Source organism: Panicum hallii, chromosome 4, assembly GCF_002211085.1.
Source record: "Panicum hallii strain FIL2 chromosome 4, PHallii_v3.1, whole genome shotgun sequence".
In the NCBI taxonomy this organism is placed as follows: domain Eukaryota; kingdom Viridiplantae; phylum Streptophyta; class Magnoliopsida; order Poales; family Poaceae; genus Panicum; species Panicum hallii.
In genome coordinates this window covers 4,274,284-4,292,855 of record NC_038045.1, presented here as the reverse complement: position 1 = coordinate 4,292,855, position 18,572 = coordinate 4,274,284, and the positions used below count along the sequence as shown (strand labels likewise).

The following is an 18,572-nucleotide window of genomic DNA, read 5'->3' as shown; positions in this document are numbered from 1 at the left end:
CCTACTTTCTCATGAATCTGAAAACTATTGTACGTTGTTTCTTCTAAAAAAACATTGAATAAAGGTTAGGCATATATGCTCGTACTTAGATACTTATGCACATGTTTATGCGAATTATTATGTTTGTGTAGAAAAGCCATTCAGGTCCTATTGTCCTTTCAGGGATACTCTTCCAAGGTTGTACTACCTGGTACCTGCAGATTACATTGACAAGGTTGTACCATCTGCCGATTGAATTATTCGAAAGAAAGCGGTCTTTCTGAAGTTTCAGGTTTTCTCTTCTATCTGTGATATTGAGGCTTGCTGTGAATTTATGATTTAACCCTGTGATGCTGTAGTTGATGTTTTTATTAGGGATTATTTTTATTTAAATTTTGAACCTGAGAGGGTGGCATTTACACTTAGTAATATGATTGGCTTTAACAAGTCTAGAAGAATAGAAATTTGCCACAGCTTTCTAACTGAACAGAGTTATTAATGTTGTGAAATGCCCAAGTGTGCATCTAATTTTCTCTCTCAACAAAATTTGAACAAATTGAGCAGTGAGGTGATTTTGTTCCCTTTTGTTTTGAAAAGTGATTACGCAATTTTTTTCCCCAAGAACATGAGTGACTAAGCACTTAGAGCTTCCTTTTGCGGGGCTGGAAAAGTAATATATACAGCTAAATTTATTATAAGTGCACGGGACAATAAGGCTAACCATAAGCCATCTTTGAAGTACATTCTGGAATTTATTTCAGCTGAATGCCTATCTCACCACAAGAATATGACCATATTCACAGGTGGGCCATGTTTTCAAGCATACTGTAGCAGCTGCAAACTGTCCTTTTTTTCCTCCTAGCAGCGTCCTTTCTCCTTCCCTACAAAAAAAATGTATTGGGGAAATCTGTTGCAACTTTAGACATACAAATGAAGTACATATAAATTACTCATTATTATGGTATGGTCGCCCTTTCTCCTTTCTCAGAAATACTTGAATTAATATGCATGAAAAAATAAATAGAAGTCTTCTAGTGCTACTTCACATTTCAATGAAGTGCAAAATGCCGAATACATGGACTGTTTTAGGAATGATATATGTGTTTTGATGTCACAGTTCAGAAGGAGTCCAGTCACTTGCATTGTAGTTTTACCACCTCACATTTGGTGGTGACCTGCAACCAATTTTCAGAAGATTTTTCTGCTTGCTGTTCCTCCCTTCTTTTTTTTGCGAGAACGTGCCTATGCATGCATTTCATTAAGAAGAAAATAGTTTATAAGCAACCACACCACTGAATCAAGAACTTGATTGACTACTACTCGCGGTATAGCACACGACCTAGGGCCAAACTGCACAAACACAACAAAAGGATACTACTTGCTAGGTTTGGATGAAGTATAAAATGCAGAATAGCTGGTGATTCTTGGTACTTTGCATTAGTGTATGCAACAGCAAATATAATGGGTGCTCAATGCTGTGTATTAGGGTATATATGAAATCAGAGATTTAAGTGGGTGTATACTGACTACTAGTGATTTGAAATAAGATAATTGCTGGAAGCACTGCAGTACCAGTGCAGTTTGTCGCCACTATTTTCCTCCCATATTCTAGCATTAACATTGCATATATGTTTTATATTCCTCATTCCTAGGCAAAAGGTTGCTTATAATCTGGGAGAACGATACCGCGTTTCCATGTTTAAAAGAAAATGATCATCGTAGTATTGCAAATATCTCACGAACTGCTACAATCAATGAAGCTAGCAATGCATTCCAAACGTTGAACTCGTTGATTGGTGACGCTACAGGATACTGGCGCAATACTGCTAGAGGGATAGAGAAACGTGAATTGCTTTGGACCAGGTATCACTGACTTACTTTGTTCGCAGTGGACTTGCTCGGTTATGCATTACCACAAACTCTATTCCATCGGTCGCTTAATTTCTCGTTCGCCGACAGGTTACCAAATGAATCTGACAGGTTACCAAATGAATCTGCCAGCTTTCGAGGAACCACAAACAAGAAGCTAAACAGCAGTGATGAACGTGGAACTGAATTTTGCAGGTAATGCCTTTGCCCATGGATTAACCTTCTGAAAATTTTCAGTAATTGATACTGAAACTGGCTGTCACCGTTTCCACCGTATTCATCGGTTCTTGTTTCTCCAGCTCATTCGGCGCGCGCGGTGATGGTCAAAGTTTGCTACTGGTGAATCAATGAATTGCCAATATCTCCTGTTTCAGCCAGAGCAAGGCGTTCAGTGCCCGTGAGCGTGAATCCAACCACTCCAAGGGTTCAAGTCACACAATTTCGCTTCCTCCTCGTCCTAGATTGACTATTCAGGAGTCACTTTCAGGATGCCAGGATGGTTACCTACTGAACTATGAACTGTTGCTGTATGATCAGTAACGACTGGCTTTCAGCCCTGTTGGAGAGACATCGCACTCCAGATCAGTTGAGGCCTTTAGGCTAAACATTGCGAGTATGCTTAGCTGCTATCGCAAGGCTCAAATGAGCTGGACAGTTCCCGCCAATCCGTCATTCCAACAACTGGCTGCCTTAAGAAAATTGATGCAGTACACGTAGTACTACTAGGTACCAGCACGAGTCGAGTGTGGTGAATGTACTGTGGTACTGGTGCTGGTACTACACATGATGTAGTTTACTGCTTGGTGGTTGTCATCTTCTTAAGTTTGTAATAAGGTTACCAAATATTATCAAAGACGACGTTCATCTTCCATGTGAAGACGAATGGCCTTCTCAGTAGGGGCAGAGGATAAACAAAGGATGAACGAAAAATTGAGTGTTAGGATGAGCGGCCCAAGAACACTTTTTTTTTAGCAGGATTAACTTGAAAACTGAAGTCAAACATTCCCTCTCCCTTGCAAACCCAAGAGCGACCCAAGTACAAACACCTTGTGACCACCTGTCCACGCAGCCTAGTTTTTTTTTTAAAGGTGACTCCGCCTACCATTTTTTTTCCAACAAAAAGAACGAGGCCAGCCACATGCTCGGTCACCACTCACCACCCACTAGAACGCGGGTGGGTCCCACCGGGCACCAACGAAAAACCGCGCACGGAACAAAATCGAACCCGCCCGGAAGGAACCACTCCCCTTCCCCTTCACGTCCTCCCCGCCCCGACGAACTCGCCGCCGCCTCCGCGCCGCCGCGTGATCGCCCCGCCTCCCATGCCGCCGCCCCGGCTCGCCGCACCCTTCCCCTGAGAGAGAGCGCGCATCCACGCCGATCGCGCCGCGCCGCGCCCACCATGGCGCCCGCGGCCCTCCACCTCCTCGCGATCCTCTGCCTCGCCGGGGCGGCGTCGGCGGCGGAGTGCGGCGCGAACACGAGCCTGGCGGGGCACCACGCGGACCTTCGCATGTCGCAGCACCAGCTCCGCGGCCGCGTGGAGGTGCTCGACGGCTGCTCGTTCCGCGTCGCCGGGCTCGACCTCCTCCCGGGATCGGCCTCCGCGCGGTGGTGGCGCGCGGACGGGACCGAACTCGACGCCCTCGCGCGCGGCGAGCCGGCGGCCGCAGACCCGCTGGACCGCACGTTCCGGTCCGAGTCCCTCGTGTTCCGCCTCCTCCCGGGCGTCTCCTGGACGCGCGTCCCCGTCCTCGCCGCCTACGACCCCCTCACCTCCTCACTCTTCGGCTTCGTCCGCCTCTCCGGCGCCAACGCCTCCTCCGATCCCTCATCCTCCTCCGCCTCCGCGGCGCCCACCATGCTCGACTCCTGCGCGCAGCTCTCCCCGCGCTTCCGCGTGCGGTGGACGCTCCACGAGGCGAACAACTCCGTCGACATCGGCCTCGAGGCGGCCGTCGGGTCCGAGTACTACATGGCGTTCGGGTGGGCGCAGCCCGGCGTGGCCAAGCCGTCCGTGATCGGCGCCGACCTCGTCGTCGCCGGCTTCACCGAGGACGGCCTCCCGTTCGCCGACGACTACTACGTCACCAAGAACAGCGAGTGCCTGCTCCGCGAGGACGGCTCGGTCGAGGGCGTCTGCCCGGACACGATCTACGGCCGCAACGACTCCGCCGCCCTCGTCAATGACACGCGCCTCGTCTACGGCCACCGCCGCGACGGCGTCTCCTTCGTGCGCTTCTCGCGCCCGCTGGTGTCCAAGGACTCGAAGCACGACGTCGCCGTGAACGCCACCCGGAACATGACCGTGGTCTGGGCGATCGGGCTGCTGCGGCCGCCGGACTCGCTCCGGCCCTACTACCTGCCGCTGCTGAGCCGCGGCGCGTCCGCGGGCACGGCGTTCGCCTTCGCCAAGCTCAAGTTGTCGCACGCCGGCAGCGAGTGCGTCGGGCCGTTGGACGCCGACGACAAGGAGGACCAGGCCAGGATCACGTCGGAGCGCAAGACGCCGCTGGTCGTGACGGTGGGGCCGGCGCTGCACTATCCCAACCCACCCAACCCCGACAAGGCGCTCTACATCAACAAGAAGGAGGCGCCCCTGCTCAAGGTGGAGCGCGGCGTGCCGGTCACCTTCTCCATCGAGGCCGGGCACGACGTGCCGTTGTACATCACGTCTGATCCTGTCGGCGGCAACGCCACGTCCAGGAACACCACCGAGGTCATCTACGCCGGCGGACCGAATGCGGAGGGCGTGCCGGCAACACCGACGGAGCTCGTCTGGTTGCCCGACCGGAACACGCCGGACCTGGTGTACTACCAATCCTTGTACGATCAGAAGATGGGCTGGAAAATTCAGGTGGTCGATGGAGGCCTCAGCGACATGTACAACAACAGTGTTCTACTGGACGATCAGCAGGTGACGTTCTTCTGGACTCTCTCTGGCGACTCCATTAACATTGCTGCCCGAGGTGAGAAGAAGAGTGGTTACCTTGCAATCGGCTTCGGCAGCGCAATGGTGAACAGCTATGCTTATGTCGGGTGGGTCGATGGCAATGGCAAGGGGCATGTCAAATCTTACTGGATCGACGGGAAGGATGGGATGAGTGTGCACGAAACACACGAGAATGTTACGCACAAGAGATGCCGATTGGAAAATGGCGCCATCATATTTGAGTTCACTCGTCCGCTAACACCTTCGTGCAGTGGAAGGGTGGAATGCAAGAACTTGATCGACCCGACGACTCCTCTGAAGGTCATCTGGGCAATGGGTGCTCAATGGTCATCAGGCCCCCTGAGTCTGAAGAACATGCACTCGGACACAAGCAATCGTCCTATCAGGATTCTTCTGCTGAGCGGTTTGGCTGAGGCAGTGGAGGACCTGCGCCCGGTGCTTGCTGTTCATGGGTTTATGATGTTTGTGGCATGGGCTATTTTGTTCCCAGGGGGGATCATGGCTGCGAGATACCTGAAACATCTGAAAGGCGATCTCTGGTTCCAGGCTCACATCTATCTGCAGTATTCAGGCATAGCTGTCATGCTCTTGGGCGTTCTGTTTGCAGTTGCTGAGCTCCGAGGTTTCTCTTTCAGATCCAGACATGCTAGAATTGGCGCAGTAGCGTTTACATTCGCATGTGTGCAGCCAATAAATGCGTATCTCAGACCGCATAGAACGGAGAATAGAGAATCATTATCAAGAAATAGGATCGCTTGGGAGTATCTGCATCATTTTACCGGGAGGTCTGCTGCCCTTGCTGGTATCGTGGCTCTCTTTACCGGCTTGCAGCACCTTGGGCACAGGTATGGCAGTAAGAACATCAAGGGACTTACATGTGGGCTAATCTTATGGTTTTTGAGCGTCGCTTTGGTTGCGGCTTATTTCGAGTACTTGGCGATTAAGCGGAGAAGAGATGGCGCTGATGGCCTTTCAGGAAAATGGGTGCTTGGCAACACCGAGGAAGATGATACAGTTGATCTTTTGCAATCAGACAGGGTAGTCAGTAAAATGGAGTCTAATTCATCATCCGAGCCGATGGAAGTACAGCTTGAGCCACTTAAAGGATGAGATACTCTTTTCATTATACATGTCGAGAGAGAGGAAAAAAAAGATTCTAGTTCAAATTCTTTATAGGTAGAACAAGCGGATGATATACGTCTCAGGATATAAGAGGGTTCAGTTCATATTCTTTTTTGATATAAGGAGATGGTGAGATTCCCATCTTTGACTTCTTGAGAGGTACATACCACATGGTGTAGAATAGATTTTCCATTTCTTTTGGAGCTTATTAGGCCCTCTTGTCTTTAATCTCCTAACTTCTTAGCGACCATGTATGTATATCAGTACAATTTTGGTATAGTTGAGACTGAAAGTGGATACAAATATTTTTGAAAAATCCTGAGAATTCTGTGAACCATTTCTGTAGATGGAGTTTCTGACATCTTTTAGATGATACTGTGAAAATGGTTCAATATACATTATGTTACTTGGAACTAAAAATAACCATCCAATGAAATCGCAGCGCCCGTCCTCTAGTGGAACTAGTCATCCACATTTTATCTGTGGCTACAGTTTGTCTGTTGTGCTATTTTTCACATTCTTAATCATAAGGTTCATGGCAACATACGCCAACCTGATGCTTTGGTGCATTTTTGGTTCCTGTTCAAATTGGCCAAATGTTAGGCTGATGATACTATACCTATTTAGTGATTCTGTGATATGTTATCCCAAATGACCAGAAATCAGCCAAACACGGATTTCCCTTTTGCTGTCGTGACAACAGGTCTGTTTGAAAGTGGCTGTCCACTTACCTTGCAATTCCACTAACGTGCTGCAGGTTGTTGGCCCTGAAGATCGTCCACTACAACGATGAGTTGGCTCCAATCTTCTTCAAGGAAAACAGAGCAGGTACGCTACTTACTATTCTCCCCTTTAGCTGTTACCCTCGTATATATCGTGTGCTTTGATATCGACGTCAACCTGCATGTTAGGTCCATATTGTTTCGTTTCAGATAGGTGTTGGCACTCGGTCAGATCTGGATCCCTTGTTGGTTGGCTTGCCACCTTGTTAAGAAACCAGGGTTAGGTGATGTCTGGTGCAGGGGCAAAATCAGCAGCATGTTACATGAGTCCCTTTGTCCTCTAGGTTCTCTGGTCTTGTCTTTGCCATGAAGCCTAGTGGCCAACATGTTGCAGTTACACAAGTCCAGGCTTTGCTGAGTTTTTTATGGCCCAAATGAACGGGAAAGTTCTTCCGGTTCAGGTGGATGCAGCTGCTGTTCTGGAGTTTGGATTTCTGGCGTCTAAACTGTTGATAGCATTATTAGAGAAACAAAGCCCAAGCTTGGCCTTGGAAGGACTGGACCAGATAAGGGGAGGCTATCCTCTAATGGGCTTCCATGCTTGAACAATAATGCGCTCTATATGTCAGAGCCTGGAACCACTGGCAGCAACACATTTCAAATCTGGAATCAGTTTTAGCCATGGTTCAAGGAAGGGCAAATGTGCATGTGTGTTTTAGGATCTAGTAGTGGTCCTAATTCCTAAAGGAAATGACAGTGGGTATTCCAGACATAGAAAGGCCATCAGGGTTGGGATAAAGTGACTCTGAAATCTTATTTTTCTAGGATATGCTGTAATGTTTTACCCTGACGGCTTTTAACTGTATATGTGAACTGCAGATGATAAGAATCATAATAGCTCCTGCCATGTTAGCTTTGCTTCTTCTGCATCCTGGACCCTAGAATTGTAGGACGAGATTCATTTCTGAACTGGAGTGGCAAAATGGATAGCCTGCCCTAGATCTAAGACGTTATTGGACGGGGCCCACCCCAAGCACTTTTGACCCAGCCATGTTTTCTGCCGAACCTGGCTTTTGCTGACGAAACGGACCTGCATTTCAGTTTGTCTGATGTCTGAACCATCATCTCCTCCACTGCCATGATTGCCGAGTCCACTCCGGCCCGCTGCCTCATTTGATGGAGATGGTCCCTGCAGCGCATTGCCAACATGGTGCATGATCTGTGGACCTGGCAACCTGATGCACCCGGCATATATGGTGAGGAGAGCCTGCCTATGCTCATACCCATTCGTTCTAATACTGTCCATAGTTGCTATGATCTTTTGAATCAATTAAGAAAGTGCGATGAGGTTGTACCTGAATGCATACCCTGCAAGCATGCTCTGCACAATTGTATTGCCACGACCTGTCTGCCAGTGCGAGGACAGTAGCACGATAACGACACATCAAACAAACGACAACACAATATCTGCAAGTTGAGCGGACCAGTTTCAGTGTAGGCCGCTTGTGAGCTATGCTCTAGAATCTGAGCTTGTTTTTTCCAGAATCTCAGCTTGTTACTTCTGAGTTCTACTGCACAAGTGAACCTTTCATGTTTTTAAAATGGATAGGCAGCTTGAATCTTCGGCATGAAGCAGAGCAACCTCCCAGGCTTCGTGTCCTCATTCCTCACAAGGCGTCCTGCAGTTCTGAATGCATAACTGTCTCCATAGTTAGGTTCCTGAGCCCCCCAGAAATCAATCCCATATCAATAATCTCTGGTCCAGCTGCTTAAATGTGCCCTGCGGCAAGCAGCCGCAGGGAATCCAATTGTGATGAATGCAAACCCATACCATAATGAGCCACCAAAGAAATCCCTCTACGCAACCAGACAAATTTTCTGATAAACAGCAATGATCAGGAGAAAACTGCTGAATGATTCACGGCGACAATTTCTCAGTTTCTGGATTAGTAAAAAAAGGGTCACCGTCCTTGCTTCGCTAACCATTAGATGTACAACAGAGTAGCATTACCAACAGAAATGATTTTTACACAAGCATTTTGATTCCTACTCAATTCAGGGATAACTAGCACTGTCTACATAAAGATAACACAAGTTCAGTAGCCACGCTGTTATTCCAATTTCTACATGGTACTATGAAACGATAAGTGCATCGATCGTCCTGGGCATCTCTGCGTTTGTGGCAATCTCCTCACAACAAATTTTCGTTGCCACCTCATCTTTTTTCAGATCTGCCTTCATGTTTACCCTGTCGATGTCACTCATGCTAAGAGTTGGAGTGGCATTGCATTCTTCGAACCGGAAGCAACTGACCAGGTGATCATTTGTGAGCCCTGCAGCCTGCATGAAGGAATATATTACCGTTGGGCCCACACCACGGAATCCCCTTCGCATCATGTCTTTGCTGATTATATCTGCCTTGGGACTCTTGACAGGAACTTGCCTTTGATAGCGGAACTTGCTTACTATATGCTTGTGGTTCAGAAAACCCCAGCAATATTGATCAAAGGATCCAAATTCATCAGCAATCTGCATCAATTTGCACAAAGTTGTAGTTTCAGGCAAAAGACATACCAACAGAGGCACCAAATTGGTGGTGTGAACAAGCAGGCATTACAAACCTTTAGTAGCTGGCGAGCATTCTCAAGGACAGCTCGGAGCTTTTGCTCTGACAAAAGAGAATGGGCAACACTTCCAGGTGCCACAAGCTTCTTCTCATTTATTTTAGAGACAGCAACAGGGTCAAAATCCATGAAAATTTCCCTGGATGATTCAGCATGGATGTTATGAAAGAAACCATGCAGAATACTTTTATTTCTTTTCAACATTACAAAATCAATACCTAAAAAGTTGTCTCCTCTTGAGAATTTCAGGCCATGTAAGCTCAGCCAATGCACAAGATAGTACAAGTAGCTCAAACAATCTCCTATAAAACAGTCATGATCAAATATCCTCTAACCGTTCAATTTTCCTTTTAACACAAGATAAGTAGCAAAGATGGATATAGCAATTTGCAGTTCACATACCTGTCATTGTGTACGGGAACCCCCCATTCCTCATCATGAAAAGTGACATAGCAAGGATCTGATCAGTACAAAACATGACAAATCAGCTTTGCCGTAAAATAATGCGTAACTTGAGAAACACTTCACCAGTAAGGCCAAGAAAAGGCACAGGACAACCATAGCATGTGATGGTGTCAAATAAAGCAGGCAATGTACCATACACTTTGGTTGTTTGGTTTTCTTGATGGTATAGATGGAGCTATTAACAGTTTAACACTGCTTGTCTGTTTGTTTCTGGTTGGCAAAGTAATCATTCCTTTTGCCAAAATTTATGGTTTCAGAGCAGATATAGAGGGTTGCTGTAGCAGGATCAAAATCAAAGGACATGTGGTACAGAATAGCACAGATTGATCCAAGGGGCGGCTGTTAAGTTGGTGAATTGAAAGTACTATACTCAATTACAGATGTTGATATGAAATTGAGAGGGTTTAACCAATCCGTTATATGAAGGAAATAAGAATGAAAGGGCAATTAAAAAAAGGAGAATATGCTCTTTGCACTTTATATAGGTAATCTTAAAGAAGGAATGCTAACTTTATCCCATGTAGGCAGAATTACCATCTCAGTTGGTTCCAACCCCATGACAGCTAGAGTTTAACAAGCTATGACTACGATAGACGAGGTATCATTATTTTGGTTAGCAACCCAGCAATATGCTAGCTGCTCTTGAGGAAAAGGCTAGACAAGGGTTTCGCGTAGCTTAGCTACAACATATGAACAAGTATGACAAAAACTGCCTGCCTTGCTAAGGATATATAATGTATACTTCATGAATGGCTAAGGATATTATGAATTGTAACACACGAATGGCCTGATCAGCCAATAATCCAAGTAGGCATAAATTACGCACCCTACCCATATTCAGTTACCAAAACATCAAGAAACAGGGATAACCATTCTTATAACGAACTCGGATTTTAACAAAGAACAATTTAAAGAACGGATGAAGCTCACCGGTGGTTGGAGTTGCCCACGCACACCTCCTCTTCCCTTCTCCAGCCTCTAGCGTCACCGGACAAACAAAATCCACACCAGCCAACTTGCTCTCCGCCACCTTACCCACAGACTTCCCTTGCTTCGGCACAGCCTTCGCCCAAGACCGGCCCTTCTCCGCCTTCCCAGCGAAAACCCGGGTGCGGATCGACTCCACGGAGGCGTCCGAGGAGCAAGACGCGCTGAGCGGCAAGCTCGGCTGCAGCGGCGGCGCGTCGTTCCTCCTCGGCGGCGGTCCCGGCGGCGTGCGCCGCGGCGAAGGCACAGGGGACGCACCCTTGGGCGCGCCAGCTCCGCCCCCACCGACGGCATTCCTCTTGGCGCCCTCCTCCTCCTTGGCCGCGGCGGCCGCAGGCTTCTCCGGTGTCCGCGCCGCCGCCGGCTCCGCCTTCCGCAGCGGCTTCGGCGACGGTTTCCGGGCGTTCGCCGGGCCCGACCTGGCCTTGTTGCCCCCCGGCACCAGCACCGGCCTCGCCTCCACCTCCGGCGCTGCGATGTTCAGGGACCGGACCCTCGGCGCCCCGGCCATGGAAGCCATTTCCGCCCCGCTCCCGGAGCTTTTACCGCCCAAAAATTCAAACTTCACCGAGTTCTCCACTCCGCTCGAGCTCCTCAAGAACCGAGCAGAATAAAAAAAAAAACAACTACCCAAAGAAAATCACCCTCCTTGTAGAGCTAAAAACCCTCCACGAACGCAAGATTCCCCTTCCCCGAGACAAAGCACGGAACTAAGAACTCCTCGAAATCCGGGCCCTTTTTCCCTCCCTCGACCTTCAAGAATTCAAACCAACGAGAGCTCCGGGCCAAGAACCCCAACCCCAGCCAGGGTTAGTTACGGCATTGCGGGGACGAGCCCAAGAACCCCAGCAAAGCCAGATGCCCAGCCGCCGCCGCCGCGGCCGGCTCTCAGAGGAAAGCCGCCCGGCCGGCGGCGGACAGTGAAATCCGGGGCAGGAAAGGCGCAGTGGGGAATCCGGAAGCTCTAGGCGGCAGCGGCGGAGGGGCGGGGAGATGGAGAGGCGCACGGGACTCGCTACAGCTGCAGCAAACAAGCTCCGAGGACGAGGGGGGAGTGGAATCCAAGGAGAGAGCAGGGAGGGAGGGGGGCAGGCGGTTGGTAGTGAGGGGGGAAGGGGACCCTGCACTAGCTCGCTAGCTGGGGCTCTGCCTCTGCCGTTACTTGACACCTGTTTTTATTTCCGGGAGGGGGTGGATTGCGAAAGTTTTAACTTTTGTGCTTGCGGGGAGGGGAAGAGTTGGTCGCATCTGTGTCTGTGCCCTCTGGACCGCTGCGAGTGGGCCCGGGAGCTTCTTGCTATCTGACGGTGTACTTTTCCGGGACGGCCCACCTGTTTTACACATTTGTCGTCGCAAATGCTGTATAACGGCCGGCTGGTCTGATTTCTTTTGTAGTGGGTTTTCCACGTGTTCATGCATCGTTCAATACAATTTTTTTTTAGTTTCTCAAAATAAATTAAATAAATGATGGCCATCTGGGAGAGCATCCAACGAAATGTTTCAGTGGGTTTTCTTTAACGGGGTAAAGTTTTAGCGGTTGCACTGCGGTTAATGAAAGAAAATTCAAACATAAATGGACATTTCGCGGTACCATAAAGCACCGAGCGTTTTAACTTCTGCTAACGGTGTCTCTCGTTTTTATCCTTTTGCCTTGCGACTCGTTTTAGATTTTGGAGATGCATGGAAAGTAGCTTACAATGATTCTTTTATTATAGCGTACTTTGTAAACAAAAATCAATCTTTATTCAAGAAATCTTCTTAATGCCTACAAATGTTGTTGTTCAAGTATTAGCCGTAGCGAATCGATTCATGCTCTCCACCCAAAGCAGTGAATAGTACGAATTACCCCTAATAAACCCATTAAAAAACAAAAGAAATTTACTTGCTTTTACTCATCGTTCTCTCCTCACCGGAACCGTAAACCTGCGCAGGCGGCGTTGCTCGCCGGCGGTTACTACCGGCGCCCGCGTGGTCCCGACCAGGGCGACATGACAAACCCAGTGGCCCCTGCCCCCCGGGTGTGACCAGTTCAAGGGAGTACGGCCCGGCCGAGAGAGTACGGCGGCCGTGGTGGTAGCTGGCCCGCGGCCACGGCGCAGGGAGCCGTTGGGAAAAGCCGCCAGCCAGCAACCGCCGGGCCGTTCCGTTCTTTTCCCGTGACCCCCCGTGTACGGACGGGACTGTACGGTGACCCCAGAGCCGAAGGCAAAACATTCAGCGCCTACTATGGAGTCATTTTGTTGATTTCTTTTGGTAGAATCCCTAGCTTCTATTTCATTATGAAGATACCCAACACATGGTGCCCAGAGGCCAGACTGCGACTCGCACACTCAAGTACGCACTCAGCACGCGTAAACGCTAGTAACAAACATTTTTGTGGTACCAGCCAGCATTTTTGGATTCACGGCACGTATTTAAACGCAAATCTGACCATATGAACACGGTTGTTTTGTTTTTCTGCTAGCTTTCATCTGGATGTTTGGAGAGCCTGCGACAAGTTCATTCGCAGCCCTAGGTGCTGTTGCAAGGAAGAAGCGACTCTCCAAACCGGCGGATCCCATATCAAAACCTCCAAAAAAATCTGATGTAATTTCATTGTTGAAAAGTAGTGAAATACTGGGAAAAAATTAGGGCGGTGAATTTCATTGTTCTACGATTTCAGATGATGAAGCTATTAGGACGGCATTTTACCATTGCCGCGTCCACTTGACGTTGAATTCGGACGGCTAGAAGAATAGAACGGTGCACGACAGTCTATCATTACATTATTTGCACTCGACTCTTCTCATCTTGCGACTGTCTAATAATTTCTCATAGTACTAATCTCGTACGGATCACTGATGCGTGAGCTTGGACCCACGCGTCGGTGACCTGGGAGTACATTAGAGGATATCGTCCCACCCGGCCCGGCCCAAGCAACCACACCCAGGCAGGACAGGCGCGCGAAAGCATGGACGGCGCCGGCAGCGAGCGTGCGTTCGACACGCAATTCGCGAACATCCCAGTGACTGTGGCAGCTCACAGAGTCACAGTGCGCGACGTAACAGCCAGCGCACGTACACAACCGGGTTGGTTGATCTCACGGCCACGGCACGCAAGAGAAAGTCCACTGCTGCTGCAGGTCGTCTTCTTCAACCCTCCGTCGTGTCACGGCTCCCCAGTATTTCTCTTGCTGCTCAACGCATGTTGCTTGCCTCGTCGGCAATGGCGACAGGTTCCTCTCTGCTTAGTGTTAGTAACTGAATTGATTTGTTCTCCTTGTATTTAGCTTAGCATATGCATGTACTGTTAGTTAGATCATGGGCTGAGAGCCCGGGCTTGCAGCTCTTATACTGGTTATATATGTACATCAAATTTATTAATAGAGTATGTGGTCATTCTTCCTCTTCTACACAGTATCGATGTAACTCGCGATATGTTTTTTCCACTGCCTCTCCACTCGATCGCCATGAGCTCTTCTTCTTCCTCTAAATCAGCTTCTCCTCCAGCCTCTCCCGAGCATGACATCCCTGAAGTCATCACAGCTCCGGCTCCTGCATCTCAAGTCCAGGTGATCAACATCAAGACCCATGTTCCCATGGTTCTTGAGTTCGACGCCGGCAACTACGGTCAGTGGCGCCTCTGCTTTCTCGCCGTCTTCGCCAAGTTCAGCCTCCTCGACCACATCAACTCCATCAACATTCAAGGCACATTTGACTAGGTGCAGAATGAATACTCCATCGTTTCTTGGCTCTACTGCACCATCTCCGCCGATCTGCTTTGCACCGTCCAAACCGGGATGGACACGGCCTACTCCCTGTGGCGTTCCATCCGCGGCCTCTTCCGCGACAACAAGGCCACATGTTCCGTGTACCTTGGCGCTGAGTTCAGGAACATCTACCAAGGCGATCTGCCCGTGATGGCCTACTGCACCAAAGTGAAACTACTCGCCGATCAACTACGTGATCTCGGGTCGCCGGTTTCTGATCCGGATCTCGTCATCACTCTTCTGTGCGGCCTGAACCCTCGCCTGCAACATATCATCCCCAGCCTCACCGTCAACAAGCTGCCTCCGTTCCTCAAGGTTCGATCCCATCTTCTTCTTTAGGAACATCATCTTGACAATGCTGTCAAGATGGCCCAAGCTGCCGCCTTCTTCGCCAGCCAGCAGGCCGTTGGTGGTTCGACGCCCAAGGCCACACAGCCGGCCCCTCTCGGCCTCGCCACGCAGGTGACCCCGGGGAGCCCATCCACCCTTCCATCGTCTGTTGGTGGATCAGACAAGAAGCTGAAGTTTAAGAAGAAGAGCAGCGGCTCTCCGTCCACCGGTCCTCACCAGAGCGGCCCTCCGCTGCAGCTCCTGGTGCCATCGGCAAACCCATGGGCTGGCATGTTCCAGGCCTGGCCCGTGGCAGAACACGCTCCACAGCCGCCGCCCGGCACCAGCGTTCCGTCTGCTCAGGCCTACTACGGCGCTCCCTCTACACCGCCGCAGCCGCAGGCTTCCCCCTAGGATCAAGCGGCTCTGATCAGCGCCCTCAACAACATGTCGTTGCAGGGATCCTCTACCGCACCCAACTGGGTGATGGACACAGGTGCATCGACGCACATGTCCAACCACGGTAATCTGACATCTCTCTCCCCTTCCACTTCCTCCTCTCGCATTCTAGTTGGCAATGGATCTTCTATTCCCGTTTCTTGCACTGGCTCTTCAACCATTGCTACTTCATCTCATCCTTTACATCTCAATAATATACTGGTTGCACCGAAACTTGTTGAAAATCTTTTATCCGTTCGCCAACTAACCTGTGATAACCTTGTTTCTGTGGAATTTGATCCTCGCGGCTTCTCCATCAAGAAAATGCGCACCAAGGTGGAGATTCTCCGGTGTAGCAGTGATGGGGATCTCTACCCTCTCACTGCCTTAGCTGCTCGCACCTTACTTGCCACCGCTGCCTCATGCTGGCATCAGCGTTTAGGCCATCCAGGAAATAAAGCTTTGTCTCAAGTTCTTTCTTCGTTTGATTTCACTTGTAATAAGGATAGTTCGAGTCCCTGTAATGCTTGTCGCTTGGGCAAACACACTCGGCTGCCTTTCAGTTCATCAAATACAGTCACCAGTGCTCCTTTTCAGCTGCTACATTGTGATGTATGGACCTCCCCCGTTTCCAGTGTTTCTGGCTTCCAATTTTATTTAGCTATACTTGATGATTATACTCACTTTGTCTGGGTTTATCCGCTACGCCCATAAATCGAAGGTTGCTCCTATCATCACATCCTTTTGTGCTTATATCCAGAACCAGTTCAGCCGCCCTGTGCACTGTTTTCAATCCGACAATGGGCGAGAATTTGACAATCATGAGCTGCGTTCTTTTTTTTGGCTCACGGGATTCTTTTCAGACTTTCTTGCCCCTATACATCGCAACAGAATGTAAAGGCTGAATGGATCCTGCGAACACTAAACGATTGCACGCGCACATTGCTTCTTCAGGCTTCCATGCCATACAGGTTCTGGGCTGAAGCACTTGCCACGGCCGCGTATCTTCTCAATCGCCGCCCTTGCAAAACTACTTCCCTCATTTCCCCCTTTCAATCTCTCTACGGTGTCTCTCCGGAGTACACTCATCTCCGCGTTTTTGGATGCCTCTGCTATCCAAACACGATGGCTACAGCCCCTCACAAGCTTGCTCCACGTTCCACACGATGTGTCTTCCTTGGTTATCCTTCTGATCACAAAGGATACCGATGCTAAGATCTGTCATCTCACCGTGTCATCACCTCTAGACATGTCGTCTTCATGGAACATGAGTTCCCTTTTGCGCAGGAACAGCAATCTGGTGTGCCACCCGTCACCACGCACCTCGACGTGATGCACGACGCGGATGTTCTGCCGCCGCGCCGCGCTCCAACTACCGTGCCCGGTTCACCAGCACCTCCCTCGCCTCCCCAACAAACTCCACCGAGTCCTTCGCAACAACCTGCGCTGAGTCCCCTACTAGCAGCACCAGCGCCATCTGCTACGACTCTGACACTTGCACCGACATCTACCACCGCGTCAATGCATCGTATGATGACTCGTTCCCGCACTAGCGTGCTTCGACCGAACCCACACTACGCCAACGTCGCCACCAGCACCAGCGTCTCCCCGATCCCCTTCTCCATGCGTGCAGTCCTCCGAGATCCAAACTGGAAGGCGGCCATGCAGGAGGAGATCGACGCCCTGATGGCCAATCGCACGTGGGAGCTCGTTGCTCGACCGCCGAAACGCAACATCATCACCGGCAAAATGGGTGTTCCGGGACAAGACACGCACCGATGGCACCTTGGAGCGGTACAAGGCAAGATGGGTGGTCCGTGGCTTCACCCAATGACCGGGCATCAACTTCGCCGAGACATTTAGGCCGGTCGTCAAACCTGCATCCATCCGCACCGTCATCGCCGTCGCCGCATCGCGCTCGTGGCTGGTTCACCAACTTGACGTCAAGAACGTGTTCTTGCACGGCACCCTTGATGAACAGGTGTTCTCGCCGCAACCTGCTGGTTTTGTCGACTCCGTCCACCCCGACTACATCTGCAAGCTATCCAAGTCATTGTGTGGCCTCAAACAAGCACCCTGGGCATGGTTTCACCGGTTCACTGAGGTTGCTCGCTCTCTTGGATTTCAGCCAACATGCTCCGATGTTTCGCTCTTCACTCTGCGCCATGGCACCGAGATGGCCTTTCTTCTGCTCTACGTCGACGATATCATCTTGATGGCCTCATCTGATGCACTCCTGCATAGCATTGTTGCTCGTCTTGGTGCCTCGCTTGCCACCAAGGATATGGGACCAGTTCACTATTTCCTTGGCGTCTAGGTAACACGATCGCCGGCCGGCTTCTTCCTTTCCTAGGAAAAATATGCAGACGAGCTCCAGGAACGTGCCAACATGTCACAATGCAAATCAGCCTCTACACCGAACGACACCACTGCAAAGCTTGCTTCTGATGATACTGCACCAGTTCCTGATCCCGGGGAGTACAGAAGCTTAGCAGGTGGACTTCAGTACCTGACTATGACACGGCCAGACCTTGCTCACGCCGTCCAGCATATATGCTCGCATATGCATGATCTGAGAACCTCCCATCTGCTACTTCTGAAGCGCACATTACGATATGTTCGTGGCACTACCCACTTCGGTCTTCACCTGCATCATTCAGCAACACTTGACATCCAAGCTTACTCTGACGCTGATTGGGCCGGTTGCCCTGACACAAGACGATCAACTTCAGGATTTTGTATTTATCTTGGCGATTCACTTGTCTCCTGGTCATCAAAACAGCAACCTACAGTCTCAAGAACAAGTGCAGAAGCAGAATATCGTGGTGTGGCAAATGCAGTTGCAGAGTGTATCTGGCTATAACAGCTGCTTTCTGAGCTCAGCATTCACAACGACAAAGCTACTATAGTATATTGCGACAATGTTTTAGCAGTTTACATGGCAAGCAATCCAGTTCATCATAAAAGATGCACATTGAGTTAGATATACATTTTGTTCGCGAAAAGGTTGCTCTTGGTCAGCTCCGTATACTTCACGTTCCCACAGATCAGCAGTTTGCCGATATCATGACAAAAGGTTTATCTACACAAGTGCTCAATTCTTTCCGGTCTAGTATGTGTGTTCATCCAAGACACGAAGTACAGACTAAGGGGGGTGTTAGTAACTGAATTGACCTGTTCTCCTTGTATTTAGCTTAGCATGTGCATGTACTGCTAGTCAGTTAGATCATGGGCTGAGAGCCCGGGCTTGCAGCTCTTGTTGTGGTTATATATGTACATCAAACTTATCAATAGAGTGTGCTGTCATTCTTCCTCTTCTATGCTTAGGAAGGTAT

General features: G+C 49.7%; 3 protein-coding genes across 20 annotated transcripts; 2 read left to right on the top strand and 1 right to left on the bottom strand.

Annotated features, from left to right (window-relative positions):
- Window positions 1–734: 734 nt before the first annotated feature.
- On the top strand, window positions 735–2,788 carry LOC112890202. Of its 3 annotated transcripts, none has more exons than XM_025957101.1 (4): window positions 735–782; window positions 1,744–1,842; window positions 1,939–2,043; window positions 2,148–2,788. In XM_025957101.1, the coding sequence occupies exons 1-4, from the start codon at window positions 745–747 to the stop codon at window positions 2,197–2,199; spliced, it is 294 nt and encodes a 97-aa protein (XP_025812886.1). In that variant the 5' UTR covers window positions 735–744; the 3' UTR covers window positions 2,200–2,788. The 3 variants fall into 3 exon arrangements, with proteins under 3 accessions (XP_025812886.1, XP_025812887.1, XP_025812885.1); XM_025957102.1 differs by having other exon boundaries at window positions 741–782; window positions 1,740–1,842; XM_025957100.1 differs by having other exon boundaries at window positions 741–782; window positions 1,632–1,842.
- A 271-nt stretch (window positions 2,789–3,059) lies between these two features.
- LOC112890197 (cytochrome b561, DM13 and DOMON domain-containing protein At5g54830-like) lies at window positions 3,060–13,413 on the top strand. 16 transcript variants are annotated; one of them, XM_025957092.1, is made up of 5 exons: window positions 3,060–6,052; window positions 6,681–6,751; window positions 7,747–7,901; window positions 8,875–8,961; window positions 9,081–9,216. In XM_025957092.1, exon 1 carries the CDS (start codon window positions 3,251–3,253, stop codon window positions 5,909–5,911), a length of 2,661 nt encoding a protein of 886 aa, XP_025812877.1. In that variant the 5' UTR covers window positions 3,060–3,250; the 3' UTR covers window positions 5,912–6,052; window positions 6,681–6,751; window positions 7,747–7,901; window positions 8,875–8,961; window positions 9,081–9,216. The 16 variants fall into 16 exon arrangements, with proteins under 16 accessions (XP_025812877.1, XP_025812871.1, XP_025812878.1 ...); XM_025957086.1 differs by having other exon boundaries at window positions 3,060–6,082; XM_025957093.1 differs by lacking the exon at window positions 7,747–7,901.
- On the bottom strand, window positions 8,538–12,235 carry LOC112890200. The gene is made up of 5 exons (XM_025957098.1): window positions 10,665–12,235; window positions 9,672–9,729; window positions 9,488–9,571; window positions 9,267–9,408; window positions 8,538–9,174 (listed from the first exon to the last, which is right to left on the bottom strand). Exons 1-5 carry the CDS (start codon window positions 11,239–11,241, stop codon window positions 8,779–8,781), a joined length of 1,257 nt encoding a protein of 418 aa, XP_025812883.1. The 5' UTR covers window positions 11,242–12,235; the 3' UTR covers window positions 8,538–8,778.
- Window positions 13,414–18,572: the final 5,159 nt, after the last annotated feature.